The 26,675-nt window shown below is 44.5% G+C and overlaps 1 protein-coding gene across 1 annotated transcript; it reads left to right on the top strand.

The window, feature by feature from the left end:
* Positions 1–26,675, top strand: LOC130492904 (snRNA-activating protein complex subunit 3-like). Its single transcript, XM_056866682.1, has 9 exons — positions 1–242; positions 2,233–2,307; positions 7,934–8,018; positions 10,454–10,558; positions 12,864–13,013; positions 19,001–19,083; positions 19,861–20,025; positions 21,108–21,215; positions 26,408–26,675. Exons 1-9 carry the CDS (start codon positions 1–3, stop codon positions 26,553–26,555), a joined length of 1,161 nt encoding a protein of 386 aa, XP_056722660.1. The 3' UTR covers positions 26,556–26,675.

Genomic DNA, 26,675 nt, shown 5'->3' with positions numbered 1-26,675 from the left:
ATGGCTGCGGGTAGTAGCCGGGGCGGCGGTGCTGGGGGCGTCGTTCCCCACTACGAGGACGAAGCGTCGGCGACGCACACCCAGGTTTTCCACGCGGCCTCTTTTGGGGCCGCTTGGAGGGAGGCGCTGGGCCCGCAAGACCTGAGTCTGCAGGAGGCGGCGCCTGGGGACGAGGAGGCCGCGGTAGCCGAGGAGTTCCGCTGCCCTCTGGACGTCGCGTCCCAGCTGAGGGCTGTGTGCAGGTACCTGTAACGGAAACCGCCGCCGGACTGCAGAGCTTGCAGGGGCCGGCCGCTCAGGGCGCATGCGCAGGGCTTGGTTGCGCGCATCTCAGCGCGTGGAAGGAGCCCTCCGGGGCGCGTTTTGCTCAGAGATCAACCCTCTTCCGCCCCGCTAGTCGGGCTAAGACCTGTCGGGGCGGCAGTCCGATGCACGCTGGGAGTAAACGCCATTGAATTCAGCGAGAGTTATTTTATTAAGGTTAACGGTTTAGATTTTAAGCATTGTAATCCGATTTCTAGGTGAAGTATTGCATTGGATTGGAAGTTGAATGCAAAGGTGGCAATGAAGTTATCAGAAAGATAGAGGAGGAGAGAGGGGAAGTCAACGTCAATATTTGAATCAATTAGTTATATAGAATAGAGAAATATTGTTTGTATCATATGATTATGTTAACGAATGGTGGAAACTACTGTACTATAAAAAACAATAAAAAGTTATAAAAATTAGTTATATAACTATTAGTTATATAACTAATTTTTATAACATTTTATAACATTTATAATTTTATAACATTTTTATTGTTTTTGATAGTGCAGTAGTTTTCACCATTCATTAACATAATTATATGATACAAACAATATTTCTCTATTCTATATAACTAATTTATTAGTTATATACTGTACTAAATTAGTTATATAGAATAGAGAAATATTGTTTGTATCATATAATTATGTTAATGAATGGTGAAAACTACTGCACTATAAAAAACAATAAAAATGTTATAATTAGTTATATAGAATAGAATATAGAGAATAGAGAAATATTATTTGTATCATATAATTATGTTAATGAATGGTGGAAACTAATGTACTATAAAAAACAATAAAAATGTTATAAACATTATATAACTATTAGTTATATAACTATATAATTAGTTATATGGAATAGAGAAATATTGTTTGTATCATATAATTATGTTAATGAATGGTGAAAACTACTGTACTATAAAAAACAATTAAAAATGTTATAAAAAAAGAATTCAGTGAGAAATATTGTCGAAGGCTTTCACGGTCAGAGTTCATTGGTTCTTGTAGGTTATCCGGGCTGTGTAACCGTGGTCTTGGTATTTTCTTTCCTGACGTTTCTTTCCTTGGTATTTTTTTTCCTGCCCTTCAGTGTTACTCCTCTGAAGATGCCTGCCACAGCTGCTGGCGAAACGTCAGGAAAGAAAAGACCAAGACCACGGTTACGCAGCCCGGATAACGTACAAGAACCAATTCAGTGAGAGTTATTTCTAAGTAAGCACACACAGGATCAGGTGTAAAGCTCCAGTCCTAAGGGTACCAGGAGCCTGATCCTCTATATTTCTTTGTAGCATGGCTCAGTTGACACTGTTAGTGGTAGCTTCAAAAGTAGGATTGCATGCTTATCAGGAAACAACCTTTTATTGGGGGAGGAGGTTGGAACTAGTAGGGATGTCATGTTCAGTTAGAAAGACAGTTGTGCTGTGTCAGAAGAACTCTGGGATTCTTTCCCCAGGACTCTTGCAGCACCCTGTCTGCAGAGGGAGCCTGCTAGGCCTATTCTGTCTTGTTACAATTAGTTTGTGAAGTGGCACTAAGCATCACTTGACCCATCATTGATGAAAGTCTTGCTCTCGTGTTTATGGGGCCTGTCAGCATCACTCTTAAAGTTCCACTGGAATGTGGGTGTGCAGAGGCTCTTTTTGAATGGAATTGCACTTTGAATAGCAAGAATGTTTGCATATACTCTTACATGTTTACATGTCAAAGCAAAATGAGAATGTGCATTTGTAAATGTGTCAGGGAGCCGCAGCTATTTTCTTACATGTACATGACACCCATTCTTGTTGCAAAAAAGTACAAATGCAGCACACATACGAGCAGGGCAGTATGTCAGGAAAACTGTGTTGTGTTTTTTTGTCCAACTTTTCGCACATGGGTTTACATGATGACTTTACCTAGGAGCTGTGTGTTTGTTTTGTTTTAGCATTGATGCATTAAAGAGCCCTGATAAAGAAGACACAGAAGAAATACCTGAAGACTCCAATCTGGTCACTCTCATGTATGTTGCACTTGATTGGAATCCAAATCCATTCTTTAACTTTACTACTATTGTGTTTTGCTAGGACACTCTTTATTTGTTGTTTGCTAGAGCAGGCAAAGAAGGATTAACCCCTGTCCTCTGTTTAAAGACTGAACTGACTACAAATGATGAGTACTTTTGAGATCCTCCTGTCTACAGCTTTACTTTTGTCTGGAAAAAAAAAACTTGTGGGGGTTCTTCTTCCTCCTTCTCTGTCACCTTGTTTTTCAGCCAGAAGGAGCTATTTGCAGTAGTGTGCCATTTTGTCTTCAGGGGAACTTGACTGGAGCCTTTTTCTTGGTTGCTTCTTCCTTTGATGGTTTGTAGTCGTTTCCCACTGGGGCAGGAAGAAGGAGCAGAATGTTAAATCCAGTGGCCTTGAGCTTTCACTGCCAGAGTTTGCAGTGCGAAAAGGAGCAGAGCTTGATGCTTTTGCTCAAATATCTGTTGAGTTTGGCTGCAAGCCTGGGAAAGATAAGCAGCAATGAGTCTGTCAGCAATGGAGGCTCACCCAAGCATGCTAGCATTACAGACTCTTGCTGTGAGCCTCATTGTACAGCTGCCTCCTTCATCCCATCAATCTTATCCCTCCTGGCCCTAGCCCTGGAAGAGGATGGCTTAACACTCAAGATGGGTGAGGTGGATTGCAAGGGTGGCTTGGGAAAGTCACCATCTCCCTCCCAGGGAAAAATGGCCATGTGGAGTGGAAATAGAGATGGTGGGAGTCTCCTTCCTCAGAATCTACTATTTCAGCCTCATCCCATTTTGACAGAGTGATTACGGAGCAATTACCACATGGACCGGTTAAAGAGTAGAGAAAGCTTTATTCAGGAACTAACATACTTGGTAGTAAAGAAAACAGATAGAGAGGTTCCCGGCTACCTTGTTAGCTGGGAAAAAGAGAGTTCTGTTTTGTGGAACTTCTGCTTGTAGGGAGAGTGTTAGGAAAGCTAAAGCTCAGTATGAACTTAGGCTAGCCAGAGATGCTAAACACAACAAAAAAGGGTTCTTTTCCTATTTACAGAGCAAGAGTAAGAATAAGGACAAGATAAGCCCATTGCGGGGACCGGAAAGTGACATTGTAACAGGAGATGAAGAGAGGGCAGAACTCCTCAATTCCTACTTTTCCTCGGTCTTTTCTTGCGATGGAAGCGGTGCTCAACATGGCTTAAACAGAACGCATGATGAGAGAAGGGATTTGCAGCCTAGAATTGGTATTGGGGTAGTGCACAAACACCTAGTTTCTTTAAATGAAACAAAATCCTCGGGGCCAGATGAATTGCATCCAAGGATACTCAAAGAACTTGCAGATATAATTTCTGAGCCTCTGACCATTGTTTTTGAAAAGTCTTGGCAAGCGGGTGAGGTGCCAGAAGATTGGAGATGGGCAAATGTTGTCCCCATCTTCAAGAAGGGGGAAAAGGAAGATCTGGGTAACTACCGACCCATTAGCTTAACTTCTATACCTGGAAAAGTTTTTGAACAAATCATCAAACAGTCAGTCCTTGAGCATTTAGAAAGGATGGATCTGATTACTAAGAGTTAGCATGGGTTTCTCAAGAATAAGTCATGCCAGACTAATCTTATCTCCTTTTTTGAGAAAGTTACTACCTTGCTGGATCAGGAAAATGCTGTAGACCGGGGTGGGGAACCTTTTTTTTGCCAAGGGCCATTTGGATATCTTGGACATTATTCGGGGGCCATACAGAATTTATATATATAAAATTTATATAAAACAAAAAGTGATCAGCAGTGCAGTCTTATGCAGGTCTACTCTAAATCCTACTCAAGTCCAGTCAGCAGGGCTTACTCATTGGAAAGTATCAGTATGTTTGTCCTGCAGATGTCTAGGATCTTAACCTATTGGCAACCTACCCATTTTGGCCCAGAGAAACTATGAAGTACATTTTGTTTGTTGGGAAATCTTACATGCTACCTGGAACTTGACTTGGATGGCCCAGCCCAGCCTGATCTCATCAGATCTCAAAAGCCAAGCAAGGTCGGCCCTGGTTAGTACTTGGATATGAGACCACCAAGGAATACCAGAGTCGTTATGCAGAGAAAGGCAATGGCAACCCACCTCTGTTCATTTCTTGCCCGAGCCAGCAATGCCGTGGATTGATTTTAGAAGGGTACAGATTGGGGAGGGGCACAGAGTACAAAGAGAGATGCTGCACGTTTGGTAGTCCATCCTGCACATGGGACCTTCTGCATGCCAAGCAGATGCTCTACCTCTGAGCCACAACCCCTGTCAAGCAGAGGCTCTACCCCTGATCCACAGCCCCTGCCAAGAAGATGCTCTACCCCTGATCCACAGCCCCTGCCAAGGTGATGCTCTGCCCCTAATCCATAGCCCCTGCCAAGAAGATTCTCTGCCCCTGATCCACAGCCCCTGCCAAGGAGATGCTCTCCCTCTGATCCACAGCCCCTGCCAAGGAGATGCTCTCCCCCTGACCCACAGCCCCTGCCAAGGAGATGCTGTACCACTAATCCACAGCCCCTGCCAAGGAGATGCTCTCCCTCTGAACCACATCCCCTCCCAAGCAGATGCTCTCCCCCTGATCCACAACCCCTGCCAAGGAGATGCTGTACCACTGATCCACAGCCCCTCCCAAGCAGATGCTCTCCCCCTGATCCACAGCCCCTGCCAAGAAGATGCTCTCCCCCTGATCCACAACCCCTGCCAAGGAGATGCTGTACCACTGATCCACAGCCCCTCCCAAGCAGATGCTCTCCCCCTGATCCACAACCCCTGCCAAGGAGATGCTGTACCACTGATCCACAGCCCCTCCCAAGCAGATGCTCTCCCCCTGATCCACAGCCCCTCCCAAGCAGATGCTCTCCCCCTGAGCCACAGCCCCTGCCAAGGAGATGCTCTCCCCCTGAGCCACAGCCCCTGCCAAGGAGATGCTCTCTCCTGATCCACAGCCCCTGCCAAGGAGATGCTCTCCCCCTGATCCACAGCACCTCCCAAGCAGATGCTCTACCACTGATCCACAGCCCCTGCCAAGACGCTTTACTGAAGCGTGCCAGCCAGGAGATCCAGCAGGGAGGGGCTGGCCAGGGGGCCCTCCGGCTGCTGCACAGGAAGTGCGTGCCAGCCGGGAGATCCAGCAGGGAGGGGGTGGCCAGGGGGCCCTTCGGCGGCTGCTCGGGAAGCGTGCTCCTGCCAAAGGTTCAAGCAGGGAGGGGCTTGGCAGGGGGCCCTCTGGCTGCCATGCGGGAAGCGCGCCTCGCCATCTGGGAGATCCAGCAGGGAGGGGGTGGCCAGGGGGCCATTTGGCGGGTGCGCGGGAAGCGTGCGCCAGCTGAAGGTTCAAGCGGGGAGGGGCTTGGCAGGGGTCCCTCTAGTTGCCGTGCGGGAAGTGTGCGCCAGCTGGGAGATCCAGCAGGGAGGGGCTGGCCAGGGGGCCCTCCGGCAGCCACTCAGGAAGCGCGCGCCAGCCGGGGGTTCAAGCGGGGAGGGGCTTGGCAGGTGGCCCTCCGCAGGTGGGCCGGGGGCCGGATAAAATGATCCCGTGGGCTGTAAATGGCCCACCGGCCGGAGGTTCCCCACCCCTGCTGTAGACATAGTTTATCTAGATTTCAGTAAGGCTTTTGATAAGGTTCCACATAGTATTCTAGTTGACAAATTGGGAAAATGTGGTTTAGATCCTATTACTGTTAGGTAGATCTGTAACTGGTTGATAGATCGCACCCAAAGAGTGCTAGTTAATGGTTCCTCATCCACTTGGAGAGAAGTGACTGGTGGAGCGCCTCAGGGATCTGTCCTGGGCCCTGTGTTGTTCAACATCTTTATAAATGATTTGGATGAAGGAATAGAGGGGATGCTTATTAAATTTGCAGATGATACTAAATTGGGAGGGGTAGCAAATACAGTAGAAGACAGAGCCAAGATACAGGATAATCTTGACAGGCTGGAGAATTGGACTAAAACTAATAAAATGCACTTCAACAAAGACAAATGTAAAGTTCTGCATTTAGGTAGGAAAAATCAAATGCATAATTATAGGATGGGGGAGACTTGTCTGAGCAGTAGTGTGTGTGAAAAGAATCTTGGGGTCTTAGTAGACCAAACACTGAACATGAGTCAGCAGTGTGATGCGATAGCTAAAAAGGCAAATGCAGTCTTGGACTGCATCAACAGATGTCTAGTGTCCAGATCATGTGAAGTGATGGTATCGCTTTACTCTGTTCTGGTTAGACCTCACCTAGAGTACTGTGTTCAGTTTTAAATTCTGAACCTAATTCTTAATAATGCCCTTTAATAGTTTACTATTCCCTGAGTTCAATATTTTACGAAATAGTTAAATGCGCTTGGTAAGTGATAACTAATCAATAACATTCTAATACCTGACTCATATTTCCTTTTGATTTGTTTATACCAGGCCTGCAGAGTTTGTGACTCACTAATCTCAATATGGCCATGTATCATGGCTTGCAAAGCACTTGACAGTCCTCCTTCTTATCACTGTTTTCTGCAGTCCCAGGCAGCAAACAGGTATATTGGGTTCCCTGGAGGACTGTCATACAGGGCTGTATTAGGTTTGAAAAGTAGAATCACAGGCTTGCAGGGCTGGCTTTCTAGGGGTGAACTTGACGTCCCAGAGGTCATGTGTGACAAAGGAACATTTCTGTTTCTACACACAATGAAATAGAAACATATATAAATCAAGTTACCTGTCTACAATTTTTAGATCTTTCTTTGTGAGGGGAACGGGTTGTATCTGAAGATTTTGAGTGTGTGCATTGTTAGGCAAGAACCTGTAACATTTAATATGAACCTGTAACATTTAATAACATTTAATATACACATAGGGCTATAACTAGTCCATTCTGGTAAGCATTTTCTGCTTAATTCCTGAGTGGCTGTCTGTTTAAAGAGCATGAAAGTAAAGACCACAAAGGTACTTTTTTATAGTTATCCATTGGAAATAAAATATCAGAAGCTGCCATTTACTCTATCAAAGGGTAATCCAGTGTAAAGTGGCACATGTGAACAGGAATTTGAACACTGTTGAGAGATGCTCGACACTTTGCAGTCCCCAGCAGACTTCTCCCACCCACACCAATTCCTTGTGCTGCTTTGGAGAATATTTGCAAAGCCCTTACTTAAGCTATGCAGGTTTCCTGTGGGGGTGGTAGATGTCAAAACTCTGCAAGAGGCACCATTGATTGGCGGTTGAAAGGTTGTATACTTGGAAAGACATAGTTTCAGTGGCTAAAACTTCTCTCTGGAAAGTTATCAGTCAGGGTTCCTTTAAATACAGGCTGAATATAAGTTGGTACAGGCCAGTATGGAGTATTGATAAGGAAGTGGCCAAAAGTGGTATTTCCCATTTTCTGGTTCTAGCTGGCCCCTGAGAGAGACAGTGCTGGTTTAACCCCCTGTATCAAAATTATCCTAGCTGGGATCCACTTCTCTGTGCCATGTTTGCTGGGGAAATGTGTGAACCCAGTCACATGGACAGGGGCATTTGAATAAATGAGACTGTTTTGTAATGTAAAATGCTTGAGTCTTTGTGTGGTTTTAGAGTCCTGTTTTTAGAGCCTTTATGCATTTTTCCTAACATGTACATCATTTTTTCCTTCCTTTCTTCTATAGAATTAGGAAGAAGGCCCTGGAGAGGAGAGAAGAAACGCTCGTTATAGATCGTGCAGGTAGACTAGAAACATTTAGTCATGAGATGGTGAGGCATCTTTCTCTCGATCTGTCTTCCCTACATTCTCAACGTGACAAGTGAAGCTAATGTTACAAGTACCTATTTGGTTTTTTTAAATTAAGGCAATGATCCTGGATGGTTGTCAATCAAACTTAGATATATTCTCAGTATTATTAATCTACATTTTGCCTTGTAGAGGGATTGAGAAAAATGGCACAGAGAAAAGGATTTTAAAAGGGTTAAAAATCCTCCTCCATTGTTGGTGGTCTAATTTAATTTTCAGAGCCCAGCAGCTGCTTTTAAAAACAAACAAATGCTGGGGATCCAGTCACAAATCTTTTGTCTTGCATCTCCTTTGGCCCTCAATTGAGAGTGATGGGCTTCATTGTTTACAGCAGTGGCTTTCCACCTTTCCAGGCTTAGGATCCACTGAGCTGAAGCAGATCATGGGAAGGTGGGGGAAACACACTGGTGCCAATGCCAGGGCCATGGAAAACAGACCTGGAGCTGGGAACAGGGAACACAAGCCAGGCGGTGTATTCTAGTGATGAACAAGCCATAGAGGAATCTGTTCTACCACTGAATGACCTCACCTCTCTGTCCTGCTGCACTCTTAGCATGCATGCAGAGCAAGGCGGGAAGCATGACATACTTGATCTCTATGCACCAGATCCTTCCAAAGGGCAGTAAAAAAAAAAGTCCAAGAGGAGGGGATCTTCAACCCATGTGAGAGTCCTAACTCACTTCTCTGCAGGGAGAGGTGTATTTCCGTCTATATCTGCTTTGGTTAGGAAGATGGTAATGTATATGATTCTGTGGTTAAACATAATCTATAGTAAGTATCCTTTAAACAGCTTTTTGAACTTAGAACTGCTTTTTGAACTTAGAAAAATATTTGTTCTTGATGGAATCCAAAGATCAGTGATGTACAATAGAAACTACTTAGAGTTGTCAATTTTATGCACGTATAAGAAAATGGAATAGACTGCATGCCACTAAATTGGTGCAAGCTGGCATTCCTGGGGCTTATTCTCTCTAGATTTGGGGTTGGATCCTACCTAAAGCTGCTGCTCACATAGCAGGGGAGGTTTTTGTTGTTGTTGCTGCTGATTTCCCTTCCCTTAGCTATTCCTGATGGCCCCCCATGTCACAGGAGCAGCATTTTGGGGGCATTTTGGAATGCAGTGGGGGGGGGGTAGTTGGCTTTCACAGATGAAAACCCTTCCATTTGTAGAAATCGGGCAGGATCCAATTTTTTGTAGATATAACTGCATTAGTGGAAAATCCTAATGAGTGCTCCTTTTGCAGTAAACATGGCTTAAATATTAATAATGATAAATAATAATGCTAAAAAGGGTTGCAAAACTGGCCCATGGGCTTTGGGTTTTTTTAAGTAGGCTTTGTTTATCCCAGTTCAGAACATCTTTGCTTTAAAATCTCTTCCTATGTCTAGCACTGTAATGCTAAGGGTAGGAAACTTGGTGGAATCATTTCCTGCCCCTCGAGGTACAGTGTAGTACAGATTAGTAGTATAGCTGTTCAGTGTTGCTCTCATCAGCTACCTCTCAGCCTCTTCTTATCTTTAATGCAATTAGAGAGCATCATTCTGCTAGTCCGTTTCCAGTTTGGACATACACTAATCATGACCTTTGGCTCTGTCGCCTTTTATGGATAGCCTCTTAATGTGGATTATAGTCACTGTAGGTGGCATTCAGGAGTTCTGACATGATATGATGCTCAGTAGCATTTGGCCAAGTTATCTTGAGCCAGTGTATAGTGAAACACTCATAGGAGAGAGAATCTGTGTGAAACTAGGATGAGTGCCATGAACTACCCTGTGAAATGAGAGATCAGAATTTGGTCTAGAAAAGATCAAATGCAAAATTCTGTGCTTAACTGAGGGATGTAACACATAGATAAAGGTAGTTTGGTTGTGTTTTGAAGAGGCCAGTGTTGGTTTGAATTTTGAAGCTGGCCAAATAAAGAGATATGAGTCAGGAAGTCCCTCATTTGAATCTTGTCTCTTTCAAGCAGATGACCTTAGGGAAGCTATACTTTCAGCTCTTTTGTCTCCAATATCCGAGAGTCAGCTTGGTGCAGTGGTTAAAATGTTGGACTAGGACCTGGGAGACCCAGGTTCAACTTCCCATTGTGCCATGAAGCTTGCTGGATGGCCTTAGGCCTTTCACTCTCTCTCAGCCTGATCTCCCTCACAGGGTTGTTGTGAAAGTAAACGTAGGAATGGAGACCAATTAATACTGCCCTGAACTCCTTGGAGGAAGATAAAATGTAGTAAATAAAAACAAATATGGCCATCATACTGACTGTAGCCTTGTTTTGAGGATTGCAAGGTGATAAAAAAATTAGTTGAACATTCTGAAATAATTTATAATTGTTAGCTTTCTCTGTCAGATCTTGTGGATTGTTCAATGAGAATTAAAATAATGTTCTTTTCTTTTTAGGAATCTCATGCAATTGGAAAGAGGCCCGAGGATCCCGTAAACTTAGTCAAGGAGGGAGAGCTTGTTTTAACCCTCAATATTTTCTATCCAGTTATATTTCAGAAGGTTAGTGATGCTTTTCTTTCTAAAAAATAATTTGGATTGTAGATGGTTGACATCTCTTGTAGTAGCTTGTTCACAAACAGTCTGGATCCTTTGGGGCAATTCTAGGTGAGAAAGTACTGGGGATCTGTGCTCAGTTGTGCTCTAAGATGTTTGACTGTTGGTGGCTTTGAGTCAGAAGGACTTTAAAGTTACATGTTGGAATAAATCATTTAAGCAGGCTGGGTGCAACCGATCTGTTTTTAATCACCAAAAGTCCAATCTAAGTAGATCTTACAGTGCTTCCATTAGGGTTAGTTAGTTTCCAGTGGAAGGGAGTTTTAATTTTGGCACAAACTCCACTATGTTTACATTTTCAGTTTTATATAAAGCATGTCAAGCCATTCAAGTAGGACTCATACTAAAGAGATAACGCAAAGGTTGACTGGAGAAGGGAGGAAAGAGCAAAATAAGAAATTGATACTACTTAAAATGAAATAACACTTTTAAACACTGAAAAATCAGACAGATTCATGGAGAATAGGTGTATGAATGACTATTAGCCATGGTGATTAAAGGGAATCTCCATATTCAGAGGCAGCAAATCTCAATACCAGTGCCAGGAGGCAATATCAGGGGGAGGTGTTGGCTTTTGTGCCCCTATTTGTTGGCCCTGCAGGGCAACTGGTTGGCTGCTGTGTGAAACAGGATGCTAAGCTAGATAGACCACTGGCCTGCTCTAGTATGGCTCTTCTTGGGTTCTTATGAAAAACTCCAGAGTACCAGCTGTAGCTGATGAAACTTTAGTGAAGAAAAAAAGCTTAGAACAACTTCTAGATATATAGAGCAGCACTGTGGTTCTGAACTAAGAGAAGCCTGGTACTTTTTCCCTTTAAGGCCAGCTGCCTCCGCAGAAGGTGTGGTGGAAAGCGAGTCTCTGCTAGAGGGCTGTTTACCACAAGTAGAGCTTCTAGGGGGCGGGTGGGGAAGGAGAGCTAATCCTAGGTGGAGCAAGCTTGTTTGATGGGAGTGAGACTTCATTATGGGGAGTCTGGCTTCCTTTGTCTACTGAGTCACCTGCCACTGCATCAGCACTGCAGCACCGTACAGGCATATACTAACTATAGGGATAAAAGAGTATGGTTAGGATGCTGTCTGGTGACTTTGGTTGCATGCACTGGATCCGGCTACCTGTTCATTAGCTGCGTGCCTGCATGGTGCTGGTGCTGTGGCCTTGGCAACTCTGTCCCTGCCTCATGAATTCCTCTAGTAAAGACACTACATCCCCCTCCCCCTTCAGGGGTGGAAAATCCTTCCCGTGCCCCACCATGTAAGCCATTGCCACTCACGCCCTCTTGTTTTCCAAACAGGGGCACACTGATTGTTGTTATATATCATATGTACTGCTGCAGAAACTAAGGGAAAGCGTACTGTTTCTGTGTTGCAAAGCCTCAAAGTGCTCGGTAAAATGTAAATGTTTATTGATACGGCACCAGCCAGACAACAATAAATATATACTCTTATAAAACACAAAGTTATAAGGCACCAAGCATACTCATAATAACAATATAAAATTCCTTACATAGCAAGAAGTTAAAAGATTAATATTCATTTACGTTTCCGAGGCCCACTCTATGAGCGAGTCTTACAAATGAATGCACAACATTTAGCAACCTGCTTTGTGACTGAGGCATTCCCCCTCCCAAGGTAAGTACTTGGTTTTTCCCTCTTCAGAACTAGCAGTAGTTTTTTTAAGTGAGGGAACTATGATCTTTAGTGTAGCTTCCTCATTAAAGGGACACTTAAGGAAAGCATTTTCGACTGTGACTATTTCTCCCAACTTGCTGGAGCAGTCTCTCTGATCTCGGTACCTTCTTATATCTACCTTCTAAAATCACTGAAGGTAGGGCTGCGCATCTTGCCAGCGTAAAGGCCCTCCTATACTTATTCACTTCTAGCAGGAATAAATAATCCGCTAGTGCTAGGACAAATCTAGACCTGTCGGGTGCCATAAATGCTGGGAGATCGAGAGGTCTATTTGGCATTCAGTGTCAAATAGCCTTTGCTTGATTTCCTGCTTTGCCCGCTCCCTGCTCAACTCCAGCAGACTTACAGGGGCAAAGCCTAGGCTGTTGATTCTCCCTATAGTTGACTTCCACCACCTGGATTTAAAGTTGTCACTGGAGTAGCGGAAAGAGCCCTTCTGTTGCCTAACAAAGTGCTCGGTATAGTGGCTTACTGCCTTCAGCATGTGCAGGAATTCAGTGTCAGAGTCTGAAATGCTTGGATTTGGGTTATGGTTGGTTCTAGCTCTTGTTGTCCTCTGCAGCATAAGACCCGCAAGCCGTATCAGACGATGCTGGTTCTAGGCAGCCAAAAACTCACCGAGGTCAGAGATTCAATTTCCTGTGTCAGTGACCTTCAGATTGGTGGGGAGTTTAGCAGTCATCCTGACCTAGCACCAGAACATATCAGTAAGGTATAGTAACTTTAATTTTTAATATGCTTAAAGCTGGCTTATATGTTTTTTTAGTCCTGAAATGTTTAACTGGAATTTATTGCTTTTGAAAATGCGCTTAGCAAGTTCTGGGGTATATTTTGGCTATGAATTGCTTAAAGTGTAGGTACAACCATTTCTGGGAGAAAGGAAATAGCATCTCATGCTGTGATCATTTACATGGTCCAGAATCTGTATCCAAAATATGTGAAGATAAGAATGTATTCTGCTACAGCTTTTCCACTGTAGTTTCAGTTATCTAAATAACAAAATACCAGTGGACCAATATTTTATATTTTAATTCATCTGTATGTTTATACTTTAATTCATCTGTAATTCAATTGGAATTGCTAGATTTCTTAGCCACTTTTATATTACAGTATTCTTACATATGAGACTTGGAGATTGTGTACCAATATCAGTCCATAAGTAGGTGTTCTTGCCTAAACATGGGACTCTAGTATTTTGTGTATTTTATTTATTGACCCTTTCCTTTTTGGATCAAGGTATCTTAAATTTAAAACATACAAGGTAAAATAAAACTCCTAATAACACCCCCCACCATTCCTGTGGCTTACACTAAAAGCCCTAGCAAACAAAATCTTACATTTCTACATATGCTCTAGAAATCCTCTAAAATCAAATTATGCCTGTCTTCTATGTCTTTCAGAAGGCTTTGTTGATGTCCCGGGCTGAATTTAAGATACCTGCTGCCCGCAACTAGTGTCCGGCCTTCCTGCCAGCGTTAGTTGGCTGGACGCTGGCGTGGGGGCCCCGGACGTCGGCACGGCGCCTTCCTGGCCTCCTAAGGGCTTTTGCCCTTAGAACTCAGGAATTCGCTGTAAATTATGCTCCACAGAAAACTCTGCTATGTTAGCAGTTTTTTAAGGTTGCCCCAGTTGATGTCTTGTGTTCCCCCCTACTTCTTATTTGCCCACTTCTGTCAAACAGAAAAGACAGAAATCTTTTTGATCTGTGGCCAGAGTTGGGGACTCTTCGGCCTGTCCCTTGTCTGTCTTCCTGTCCATTTTTGTCTTCTGCTGTTGTAATTTTGCAGATATTTTATTCAGTTTTTTCGGGGTGGGATGCAGTCTTCAATCATTCCCCATTAACTGATGAAGTCACTACCTCTTGATTTTAACCCATCAGATTAAGAATTGTGAAACCTCACTAGAGGTCCCTTATTTGAGAAAGGAAGGAGTATAATCTTAAAAATACATATTTTTTTAAAAAATTGTTGTTCATTATTAGGAGATGAACTCTGGTATTATCTTTTACATTGCAGACTGTATTTGCTATTATAACCCTGGTTAGGAAGTGCTCTTTGTGTGCAGTCTGAGATCTTGTCTGCAGGTCTGTTAAATTCATATCATGACAATATTTAAGTGTTGCTTTTCAGAGGATTTAGGATTATTTCACACACCACTTGACAACAAAACTGTTTCAGCAGTGTTTCTCAGTGTACGCTACTTTGCAGGATTATTGTGAGAGTCAAGTGGTAGGGAAGGGTGTTCTGAGCTCCTTGAAGGAAAGGTGGTATAAAAATAAATAGCCTGCCTTGAAGAGTTTGTCTGTATGATTCCAAACACATTTGTTGGGTTTTCAGTTTATCTTTTTACTATTTGCCTAGTTAAGACTGCCTGCAGACTGTAACACCTGAAAGGGTCCTTAGACTAATATATGAAGATGTTGTACGGATGACAGTCAAGCATCATTGTTGCCTAACTGAAGCTTTCCTCTGATTGTTGCTTGCTAGAGGAGACAACAGTGTCATTGTGGAGGCTGCACTGTTGAACAGCACAATGCTTTCAGTCACTTGTGGCTTTCTCTCAATAAATTAATTCATCCCTTGGCTTTCAAGAAAGCTGTCTTGTCTATTAAGGAGAGTTGGAGCAGGCTTGCTGTGTCCTTGGCTTTCAGTGTAAATTATGAATGTTTGGTGGTTAGTTTTATTTTCTTGAAGCGCTGCAGAATTTGTGTGAGCTTAGCTAATGCTGACCTAAATAGCATAAAATGTGCCTTGTTTTTGAAAGGCAGTTGTGTTTCCTGCAAAAGGCATGTCCCTACCTCATAATTAAGAGGTCTGTTTTGTAGGATGCATGACCTCCTCATAGTACGTAATTAAAGCATAGTGATTAATCACAAAAACAATTTGGGTATCACCATATTTCCCCAAAGCCCAGTTCTGACAATGTTTCAGAGTGGGCTAGAGATCACACTACCATGAAAATGCATCATATAGTCATTCAAAATACCCACCAAAAATGGTTGGAGAGACAGGATATTAGACATATCTAATCCATCCTTCCATAATATCCAAATATCAACTGATAACTGCTTTCACCAGTTTCATTCTCATATCTATGAAGTAGGCTTGCCAGCTCCATTCTGGGAAATACCTGGACATTTTGGAGGTGCAGCCTGGGGAGGGTGGGTTTTGGGAGAGGTTTTGGGAGAGGAGAGACCTCAGCAGGGTATAATGCCAAGGAGTTCACCCTCCAAAGCAGCCATTTTCGCCAGGGGAATGGATCCTGATCGCCTGGAGGTCTGCTGTAACAGCAGGGGATCTCCAGGTACCACCTGTAAGCTGGAAACCTTACAGTGTGAACCCAAGCCTTGCATCGCTGCTGGCGGCCTGGGCCAGCCGCTGCTCGTCGGAGAGCGGCTCCGAGGGGCAGTCGGAGAGGTCGGAGCTGCTGTTGGAGTGGTTGATGCGGGCGGGGGCCAGTGAGCCCGGCGAGGCCAAGGGGGGCATTGCTTCCCCTTCCGGCCTTTGCCCGGGGAGTGGCCCGCCTCGCCGCCCGCCGGCCTCCCGCCGGCCGGCCTCCCGCCGGCCGGCCTCCCACCGGCCTGCTCCTGGGCACGGGCCGCCTTCTTGCTGGAGAGGGCGCTTTTGGCGCTGCCCGCCTTGCCTGGTGAGCCGGCGGCCGGCCCAGTCAAATTCAAAAACCTTTATTGGCATAACAAATTGTACAAGGTATTCCAGAATTTGGCAAATGATAAAACATCAATATCGCAATCTGTAGCAATAGATATGAATAAAATGAGGTATGCCGGAGTACAATGGATATACGGTATATATAGAAAACTAGTTTCTACAAGTAACCGGAATAGCAGCTGTTATATTTTTTGTTTGATTTTTATCATTAGAGCTTGCTTCAAAAACATGGCTACTATTTCTGTAGTTTCTGGATCATACCCGTTCAGTAAAAGTCTGATCAGAGAGTGGGGGGGAGAGTTCCTATCCAAAATTGATGGCATTAAAAATTTAGTACGTAGGTCCGCTAGCGTTTCACATTCCAATAAAATATGATAAATGGAGTCTATCTGGTTTAAGCCACAGCTACAAATTCTCTTTTCCAAAGGGGTACCATTAAATCTCCCGAATAGAACTGCCGATGGAAAGGCGTTTAGTCTAGCTAGCATAAAGGCCCTGCGGAGGGAAGGATCACTTAGAAAGTAGAAGTAATCCTGGAGGAGTCCAAAATTGGCAGAAAGACCCAATTTGGATGAAGAACAAGATAAAGGAGTTGCAGGCAAGATTGTTTGTCTTTCGTGGTCAAGTAGTCTTTGCTTAATAACTCGGAAGATGGTTTGGCTGTCCAGCATCAATAAGTTGTCTATATCTAATCCCAAGGTTTTCAGTTTGTGTGGGATAAGCGTGAACCACTCTGTATCTGCAGCTTCTTTTAATAAAAAGGGAGTAAGACGATTTTCATTTGGAGAAAAATGAATCTTAATCCAATATTTAAAAGTTGAGAGCCAAGCTTTGGTCTCTAAAGTCATCATTCCAGTTTCACTAAGGATAGATTGGAATGGGACGCAACTAGGAAGTCCTAGTATTTGGCGGAGGAAGGAAGTCTGTACAGCTTCCAAATTTTTATTCAGTGCTTCTATCCAGACAGGTATTCCATACAGTAGTTGCGCCAAAATCTTAACTGTAAAAACATGAATAGCTGCAGGCACATATTGGTTCCCTTTTAAGTAAAAAAATCGTTTAATCTGTGATGCTGAATATTTAGCTAAGTTGATGACATTATTTCTGTGATTTGTCCAAGTTAAATTATAGTTAAAAGTGAGACCCAGATATTTAAAAGTCTTGACCTGTTCTATTGGTACATTGTCGATGGACCATTTTGAAAGATGCCAGCTTTTGGTGAAAACTAGAATTTTGGTTTTGGCATAATTAATTTGCAATTTGTTATGTTTGCAATAATCAGTGAACAGTTGTAGGTGTCTTAATAAGCCGACCCTTGTAAAAGATAAAATAGCGGCGTCATCGGCGTAAAGTAACAGTGGAATTTTCAGGTTTCCAATCTTAGGGGAATGACCATCAATTGAGTTAAAAATCTTTGGAAGATCAGCTAAAAATAGATTAAAAAGATGTGGGGCTAAAACGCAACCTTGTTTCACTCCTTTTGAAGTAGGGATTTTGGGTGTTAAGTGGCCTTCATCTGAGAATTTGACCTGGCAAAAGGTACCTGTGTGGAGTTGTTTAATGAGATATAAAAGGCGGGGGTCTATGTTCAGGGACTCTAATTTGTTCCAGAGAAGGTTCCGATCAATTGAATCAAAAGCTCCTTTTAAATCTATAAAGGCAACATATAACTTTTTTGTGCCCGATTTCATATATTTTTTTGCTAGACAAGATAAAAGGAGACAGTGGTCCACTGTGGAACATCCTTTTATAAATCCAATTTGTTCAGGGCCAATGATTTTATTATCCTGTGTCCATTTAACTAGTCGTTGTTCTAGATATTTAGCATAGATTTTAGACATAATGTTCAAGAGGCCGGCCCAGTCCCCGCCGCCGCCTTGGCGCCCTGGCCACCGCTGCGCCGGGAGAGGCGGCTCTGAGTGTCCAGGAGACCCGGTGAGGGCGGGCGGGCTGCCCCCAGCTGGGGCTGGGGCTTGCCAATGGTCTTAGGCGACCCCTGTGAAAGGGTCGTTCGACCCCCAAAGGGGTCGCGACCCACAGGTTGAGAACCGCTGGTTCACGTGATCCCAACAGGAGAGGTCTCCAGTTCCTGTACAAAGGCTACTTGGGAGGATCTATTGGATCATGTGCCTTCGTTGCTATAGCATGATCTAAAGTACAGTCCCCAACCTTTTTAAGCTGGTGGGTACCTTTGGAATTCTGACAGTGTGGTGGGTGAAACCACAAAATGGCTGCCTCAGGAGTAGGGTTGCCAATTGCCAGGTAGTAGCAGGAGATCTCCTGCTAATTCAACTGATCTCCAGCTGATAGAGATCAGATCACCTGGAGAAAAATGGCCACTTTGGCAATTGAACTCTATGGCATTGAAGTCCCTCCCCTCCCCAAACCCACCCTCTTCAGGTTCCGCCCCCAAAACCTCCCACCGGTTGCGAAGAGGGACCAGGCAACCCTACTCAGGAGCCAACTACACGGAGGAAGCCCATATGCAGGGATAGGAGGGGTAATGTAAAAAATACAATGGGAAAGAGGAGTGAGAGAATAAAAACAACACTGGGGTAGCAGCTGCCACTGTAGCAATGTTTATTTAATCTGCACATCCAATCAAACCTCCCATGGCAGATCAGAAGCCCTGTTGGGCAGGAGCCCTTCTTGGTTGTACTTACTTAGTGCAAATGCTTGGTGAGCACCAGGAAAGGTGTTGATGGGCACCATGTTGGGGACCCCTGATCTAAAGGTGAATGTCCTTGGCCAAAGCTAAAAATAATTATCCTTAGGTTTTGCATCTGTGAAGAAAATGTCCATTATTGTGCAACAGCAAATAGCAATACTAACAGAATCTTCATGGATAATGAGAGAATGAAAATGTATATACGGTGTGTTGTAACTTCACACTTGGAAGATATGACTAAGGTTTTGTTGTTTGTTGAGGGTTTTTTAGTGTATTTGTGGGTGTGAGGGGAAGACAGTCTTTTAAATATTAGTTTTCACCCTAACAACTTTCTTCTTCTGTTCCCGTCTGTCTCTCTCTTAGGATCTTTACAAGTCTGCCTTTTTTTATTTTGAGGGCATTTTTTACAATGACATGAGGTACCCAGAGTGCAGAGACCTGAGCAGGTAAAAAAGAATTCCCATTTGTATATGCAGTTCCAAAGGTACAGCTATAACTGGAACAATTGCTCGCTGACCTGCAAATATTCCATGAATTGGATTTTTTTCTGTGTGAGGATAGAATCAGGTGTGACTTTAGAAAATGAGATAACAGAAATGTGTAGAGAGAGAGCCTTAACAGTGAGGGATTCCCCCTCTTTCTGAAGCTGATTTTCCCCTGCAGCTGGGCTCATTTCTGATTATGTTGCTCACCTGGGACGAATAATTTTTTTAAATGACTCAATGGACACTTGTAGATCAAGGATTAAACATCACTCTTCTTCTCTCTGGCATACCTTACAAATTCTTACAATCCCCACGTTAGGATTATGAGGGAAACTTGCATCAGGGAATTCTGTTTCCTTTATAATGTCTAATTGTGCCTGTACTTATGTAAAGTGTGCTAAAGACACCTACTGTGTGTCTTACTGCATTTGTTTTGAGTAGGTTACCACCCTCTGAATCAACAGCATTGTTCCCTTATGAAACATGAAACAAAATTGCCAACATAAATATTTCTCTTTCCAAAATTCCTCAAGAGTTTTTGGTGATCATAGGTTTGGGTTCATGTAGAATCGGAATGTATTCTGACAACTTACCTGGAACTTGAGATAAATACTGATCTCAACATTTGCAAATTCAAGATCCAGTTTTGACATTTGTTTCCTTGTATTTTCTCAATCTTTCTACCATTATCAAGACTATAATGTACAGAAATAACAATAACGTTGCTGAAAATTTCAGGACGATTACTGAGTGGGCGGAATCTCGAGAGAGAGGCTACACTAATCTTCAAGCTGCTAATATGGAAGACTACACATTTAACAATTTGAACATCAAAGTTGGCTTCCCGTACCTTTACTGCCACCAAGGAGAGTGCGAGCACATAGTTATTATCACAGATATCAGGTAAATAACTATACATTGCTCTGGGCTGCTCAGTCTTTGGCCTCTGTTTAAAACATGCTGTCACTCTCCCTTCCCCCTAATTCCAGTCTGTCCGAAAGGCATTCCATCGTGGATGTGCTTAGTTTCTCGTGTGCAGTTATGGGTTGCGTACAGTGGTCTGTAGACTTGGGTATAAATCTGACACTGACCTTCAGAAGAAGAATAATTATATTAACCCCCCTCCCATCATCAAACCACACACCGAGCAAATTTATTTATTACAACATTTATATCCTGCCATTTCTCTTGGTTCAAGGCAGCTTACAATAATAATTAGTTCCTTCCTTCATATGTCAGTTTGGAGATGATGGGGCTCCGGGTATGCAGTCTTGCCCATAAGGGGATCAGAGAGTTCTTTGCTAGAGGCATTCAACTCACTTAAGTCTTGTAGAAAGCAGGGAGGTGGCCATCACCTGCTTCAGGGTCTGCTCACTTATGGGAATTTCATCTACTGCTTCAGGCTGTGCTCTTCCAAACTTGGCTGAAGAGGAGCCAATCAATAGGGCAGTCTCAAATCCATCGGCGAACTCTTTCTATAGGTAGTGCATAATGCCATAAGAGGGCAGGAACTGGCTTCGAGCTTGCCTCATGACAAAAAGCACTGAGTAAACTAGAGCCAGCGGGGTGTAGTGGTTAAGAGTGGAGGACTGTAATCTGGAGAACTGGGTTTGATTCCCCACTCCTTCACACGAAGCCTGCTGGGTGACCTTGGGCCAGTCACAGTTCTCTCAGAACTCTCTGTCCATGCGGACGCAGACAGTGGCAAACCACTCCCAAACGACTCTTGCTTTGAAAACCCTATGGGGTTGCCATAAGTCAGCTCTGACTTGATGGCACTTTTTACCACCAAAATTGATCAGTTGCAGAAAGGACATGCTATTAAGCTCTGTTTGTTGCTTCCATTTGGATTTTCACTGTGTAATGGGTGTGCTTTTTCCTCCCAACCATTGTACTCTGTAACCTGTGTGTCACCTAACTGTTCTTCATAACAACACACAGAAATCAGTGTATTCTAATAAGTTTCTTATTCTATCCCTGTGTAGGTTAATTCATCAGGATGACTGTCTAGATAGGAGCCTTTATCCCTTGTTAACCAAGAAACATTGGCTGTGGACCAAGAAATGCTTTGTATGCAAAATGTACACAGCCAGGTGAGTGACCTTGATGTACTAGGTTTTGATCTCCATATCTGTGAACAAACAAATAATAGAACAGCTTTGCAGCAGATTATTATGGTTGTGAGCTAAACCAGTGCCTCCAATATAAGACAGATACACAAGCATATCTCAGTCATTTGGGTTGGTTACTTGGAGCTGTAGTGCTGATCTTATTATAGGCAGCAAGAAGTGATGCATCTCTGCCACGTCAGCCCCTCTACCACATCAGCTTGGGTTGACTGTGAAGGGTCTTTCCTCCCATGACATCTTGTTTATAGAAAATGTTTTCCAGTGTTAAAAGAGCAGGAATTGTGTGTTCTCTGCCACCCCTACTACTAGTAAGTTTCATAAACTTAGTTTTCACTGAGGTAATATTATTTCATAAACTACTTCAGGCTGCAGATGGGAGCTCAGATGACAATTGGCTGCTTTTCTGTTTTTTAACATAAAACTAGCATGTAAGGAATATGAATCCTTGCTTAACTTTATCCCTGATTTGCTGATTTTCCAAGTCTATGTGAACCCTCACCTGCAGTCAACCCAGACGCAAGTCCACCACCTCAGTGAGAATTAGGCCGCAGACAACTGAGTAATAAGTGAAATGTCTACACAAAGTAACTACAGTTACTTTTAAAAGTTCTGCGGTCTTTGGGAAGAACAATCAATTGTCCCCTGGAATGGAGATAACAGGTCTTATTTTGTTATGGGGTGGGGGCAATGGGGAAAGAAGTACAGAAGCTACTTGGGAGGATTTTGCAATCAATTGGTAGATATCATTTGGGAATTTTTGGCTTAAAAGACTGTCAAAAGAAGGTTAAATAGTGCTGAGCTTTGCAATATTACAGCTCTGATAAATATGTACACAGCTCAGTCTTATAAGTTTTACTCAGTTGCCTGGGGTGAGTGACACTCTTATCTATTCTTTCCTCCTCAGTGTGAAGTTTTCAAATATATTATACCACAAAACCCACACAAAATCACATTTAAAATATTACCCTCCCCCAAATGTTCTTAATCAGGAAGGGAATATTTTTCCCTAGAGATGCTGACAAGGTACTGTGGCTCAGAATACATTTTTTCAGCAGTTCAGAATGGCCATCTTCAAAGCAACACAAGCTTCCCAGCCGCTATATTCCTCTTTGGCTTGGACAGTAAATGCAAGCCAGAGAATAATCCCCCTCTCTTTTCCCCTCCATCTCACCCCAACATCTGCCCTTCTGATAAGGACTGCTGTCAGGAGAGAGGGAATGTCAGTTGTTCTGGGTGCTACAGTTCCCAGAATGCACCTGGGTGCTAATGTTCCTATCCAGCTTCACCATCAGGGGATTGGGGGTGGGGGCAAGAAAGAGAAGATGAGGACAGACTGTTAATGAAGGGGTGTTGCAAGAATGTTTCCTCCCCTACCCGCTTTCCATCAGATCAGCAGCTGTTGAAGGGTAGTGGAAGAGGAGGGGGAATTCTGAGAAAGCAACTAGAATCGCATGGCACTTCTGGATGACATAATTGGGTGCTAATTTTTGTTTTTGTTTTGCTTGGTGTCTGGCAAACAAGTAATAAAAGCATGTGTGGGCTAGTGGGGGAAATACTTGTGGGTTCGTAACTTTTGTAGATGTATCTACAAGGCTGCTTTGGCTTTTCCATTATGGGTAAATTAATGGATTAGAATTAATTGAGATCCTTACTTTTAAAAAGATTTGCCATGCAGTTCCAAATGGGAAGAGTAAACCAAATAAGCAAGAAAGTGCTGTGATTACATACAGTAAGTGAGCAATAACTGAAGAGACGCAATGCGTTATCTTTAAGGGTATTGCAAAATGGACATCACGATCTGGAAAGATGCATCTATGTGTAGGGCGCTGCTGTTGGCATACAATAAACTTGTTTCCTAAGTGCTGATTCTAATCACTCACACTTGTGCTGCAGGGAGTGGGAAGCAAACTGTCGCTTTAATAAATGTTTTTTTTCTTCTCTGGGTTTTTACTACTTTGTCTGCCAACAGAAGGAAATAAGCTGCCTCAAAAGAGCATGATTAGCTTCTCCAGGATTTATAGCTGTCATGGTCTAGGTATCTTCTAAATAAAATGTTGACTTTTTAATCTGTGGGTTAGTCTGTTTGACCCATTGGGTCCCTCTGGTAATTCATAGGTGCCATCCATGGGGGCTGTACTCTGCATTAGGTGGCTGTCTAATATTGGGAGATGATTGGTTAAAAAATTCATTACTGAAGAGATGTTGTTTAACTGAATTAAACCGAGCTGGATTAAGAGCTAGGATTAAAGGAAGAGATGCCAAGCCTTGGCTGGCCACACAGTACCTTTGGCAGGATACCTTGCTTTTCTAATCCGAGCCATATAGAGCCTTTGGGTTTCTTATTTGTGACTTTTGCAGCCCTCAAAAGTGGTCCCTGTTTTCTGTTGTTTTTTTGAATAACAATTAGTGGTTGAGAGGGAGCTAAAGATGGATTTGGCTGACCTACTGATTTTAAAAACTTACGGTAACAATTAAAATCACTAGCTTCCTTGAGCAAGCATGGCTTTGGAAGCATGGCTTTGGAAGAGAAATCTACTGGCCAAGCCCTCAGCCAGAGTGCTCTTTTGGCAACCGTGTTGGCTGCCATCGCCCTGGCACTTAGGGACATGCAGTCCAGGGTGGCATCTGCCATGAAGGCCACGGCTTTCTGGTTCCTGTTGATGCCCTCCATGGCCTTGCGATGGTCGGGGGGAATGATGGTGGCCAGTTTCCTAGATCAGACTATTGCTGCCCTGGCGATGAGCGAGGCAGTGGCCGATGCCTGGATGGAAGTTGTGAGGGCCTCATAGGCCTTTCTGGAGGCCATGTCAGCTCGCCTGTCTAGTGGGTCTTTGAGGAGCCCATGCCATCCTCCACACGCAGGCCTGCGCACTGGAGCGCCGCTATCAGTGTGTCCACTTGGGGGGTCTCAGCATCTCCATGGCATGTGGAGAAAGGGAATACATTATCCTAATGCTGTGTGGGAACTGCCTTAGCTTGGTAGGCTTTTCCCACTCCCTCCTTACCAGCATCTCGAAATACTCCGGGAATGGGGCCACCTTATTTGAGGACTGGGTCCTGGGGAAGAACTCCTGGGGCCCTTTGGGTCTGGAGTTGTCCTTGGCCCCCTCCCCTGGCTCTACTGACTTCGTGAGGTCGAGAGCCATAATGGCCTTGGCCAGGAGGTTCTGGTACTCCTCCCCTGGAAAGAGCCTGGGCTGCTGCTCTGGTGTGGCCTGAAAGTCTTTTTCTCTTTGGAGGAGAATCCCCCCTCCTCCCTTTCCTCATCCTCCGAGGATCTAGAGGAGGCTGGAGAGGTTTCCCTGTGGCCGGACCTGTGCTGAGGCCATGGCTTCCTTGCTGCCCTGGTGGGCCATGGGCATGAGGGATCTCTGGGGCTTCTGCTCCTGCTTTTCCTGGGACGACTGTGTGCTTCAGGGGAAGAGTCCCGACCTTCTCTGTGTGGGACCTACTCTAGGGTCCTGCAGGAACGGAAACTCCTCCTTTAGGGCCCTTTTGAACACATGGACGCTGCCTTATACTGAATCAGACCCTTGGTCCATCAAAGTCAGTATTGTCTACTCAGACCAGCAGTGGTTCTCCAGGGTCTCTCAGGCAGAGGTCTTTCACATCACCTACTTGCCTGGTCCCTTTAACTGGAGATGCCAGGGATTGAACCTGGTACCTTCTACGTGCCAAGCAGAGGTTCTACCATTGAGCTACAGCCCATCCCCAGTCAATATACCCCTAGGGTATGGAAGGGTCCCCAGGGTCTCACTGTGCACTTCTTGCAAAAAACAAAGACACAAGCAACATCACAAGTTTCCCCCCCAAACGTGCAATTCAAAATTCGAGTCCTTCTCTGCCTTAGTCCTCTCTAAATTGGACAGCACAGGCTAGCCCGATCTCACATGAAGCTGCCTTATACTAAATCAGACCCTTGGTCCATCAAAGTCAGTATGGTCTACTCAGACCGGCAGTGGCTCTCCAGGGTCTCTGGCAGGGGTCTTTCACATCACCTACCTGCCTGGTCCCTTTAACTGGAGATGCCGGGATTGAACCTGGGACCTTCTGCATACCAAGCAGAGGCTCTACCGCTGAGCCTGGGACCTTCTGCATACCAAGCAGAGGCTCTACCGCTGAGCCATGGCCCCTTCCCAGTTTATTTACCCTTAGGGTATGGAAGGGTCTCCAGGGTCTCATGAGGGCAAGCAAGTCCTCAGGGCGCTGGAGCTGCCCTCCCCCAGTCCCCGTTGGCTTTGCTTCCCCAGGCCCTCTAGGCTCACCAGTCTGCTGCATGGGCTGCTTCGGTTGCTCCCGGCTGGTCGCAGGGTCCCGTGGTGGCTCTGGGGGATCCGGCTGCTTCCTGGAGGTTTCTGGAGTGAGCCGGACTTCCCGTGGGTCCTTGTTGCCGCTGCTGGTTGATCGGACCTCTCCGAGGGCTTCGGCGTCATCGCGGCGGGGCTTCTTGGTGTCAGGCTTGCTGGAGCTGGCGCCTTTGGTCTTCCTCGTCTTGCCGCTGCTGGTCTTTGCTGCCACTGCAGAAGCCCGATCACCCCTTCTTCCTTGACTTGTTGGTGCCGGCGCCAAGCTCTACCACTCCCACGGGAGCCCGGCTGTCCTTCTTTTTTCCCAACTTGCTGGTGCCTGGCTCTACCGCCTCTGCGGGAGCCCAGTGTGTGTGTGTGGGGGTGCGAGGCTGCTCTGATGGCTGCGCCGCCAAAAGGAGCCAAGCCATGTGGTCCTCCTGATTGAGGTACCCATTGGCTTTAAGCTCTGCTGCCACCATTGTACTCTCTCCCTCTCAGATTGGAGATGGAGAGAGAATCTGAAAGTTGGTGGTGTGCTGTAGTCCTTGAAGGTAGGTGTGTACCCTCTGGTGCAGAGTGATCTGCGATGCTGCCTACCCTTAGCGAGGAAGGAGGAAAACTGGAGCCAGAGGGTGATTCCGGCCAGGATCAGGAAAAATTAATTACTTCCTGCCTGCCCTAGCACCAGAAAGAGGAATCACCCCATCTGTTCCAAGATGCCCTCTGACTCAGAGTGAGAATGGTACTGAGCAAGGCTCAACAGATTGTAGTAAGTATTCATGTTTTTCAGTTGAGAAACTAAGGAAGTGAGCACAAGGTTGGCAAATGTCATTCTTACGTGAAGTAATTCTGCTTTGAAACTTACAGATGGGTGACCAACAATGACAGCCTTGCTCCTCAAGATCCTTCATTCTTCTGTGACACTTGTTTCCAAATGCTCCACTATGATGCAGACGGCAACAAGTTAGGACAGTTTCTTGCTTACCCTTATGTCGATCCAGGGATTTTCAACTGAGACTTGTCAAAGAGCAAGACAACAGAACTGTTCTATAATCTGCTTCAGTAGCTGCTGGAACGTGAAACTTCAAATAGTACAACTAAGCAGTGGCCCTTTTTGTCTTTTTTAGAACATAAT

Source organism: Euleptes europaea, unplaced genomic scaffold (genome assembly GCF_029931775.1).
Source record: "Euleptes europaea isolate rEulEur1 unplaced genomic scaffold, rEulEur1.hap1 H_1, whole genome shotgun sequence".
Classification (NCBI taxonomy): domain Eukaryota; kingdom Metazoa; phylum Chordata; class Lepidosauria; order Squamata; family Sphaerodactylidae; genus Euleptes; species Euleptes europaea.
The sequence above is the reverse complement of the archived record's forward strand: the minus strand, read 5'-3'. Positions and strand labels throughout refer to the sequence as shown.

Excerpts from the sequence above, each read along its gene's own strand:
- LOC130492904 (XM_056866682.1), top strand. The coding sequence starts at position 1 with ATGGCTGCGGGTAGTAGCCGGGGCGGCGGTGCTGGGGGCGTCGTTCCC. Across the intron at positions 8,019-10,453 it reads AAACATTTAGTCATGAGATG|GAATCTCATGCAATTGGAAA; the intron begins GTGAGGCATCTT and ends TTTTCTTTTTAG. Across the intron at positions 13,014-19,000 it reads CACCAGAACATATCAGTAAG|GATCTTTACAAGTCTGCCTT; the intron begins GTATAGTAACTT and ends TCTCTCTCTTAG.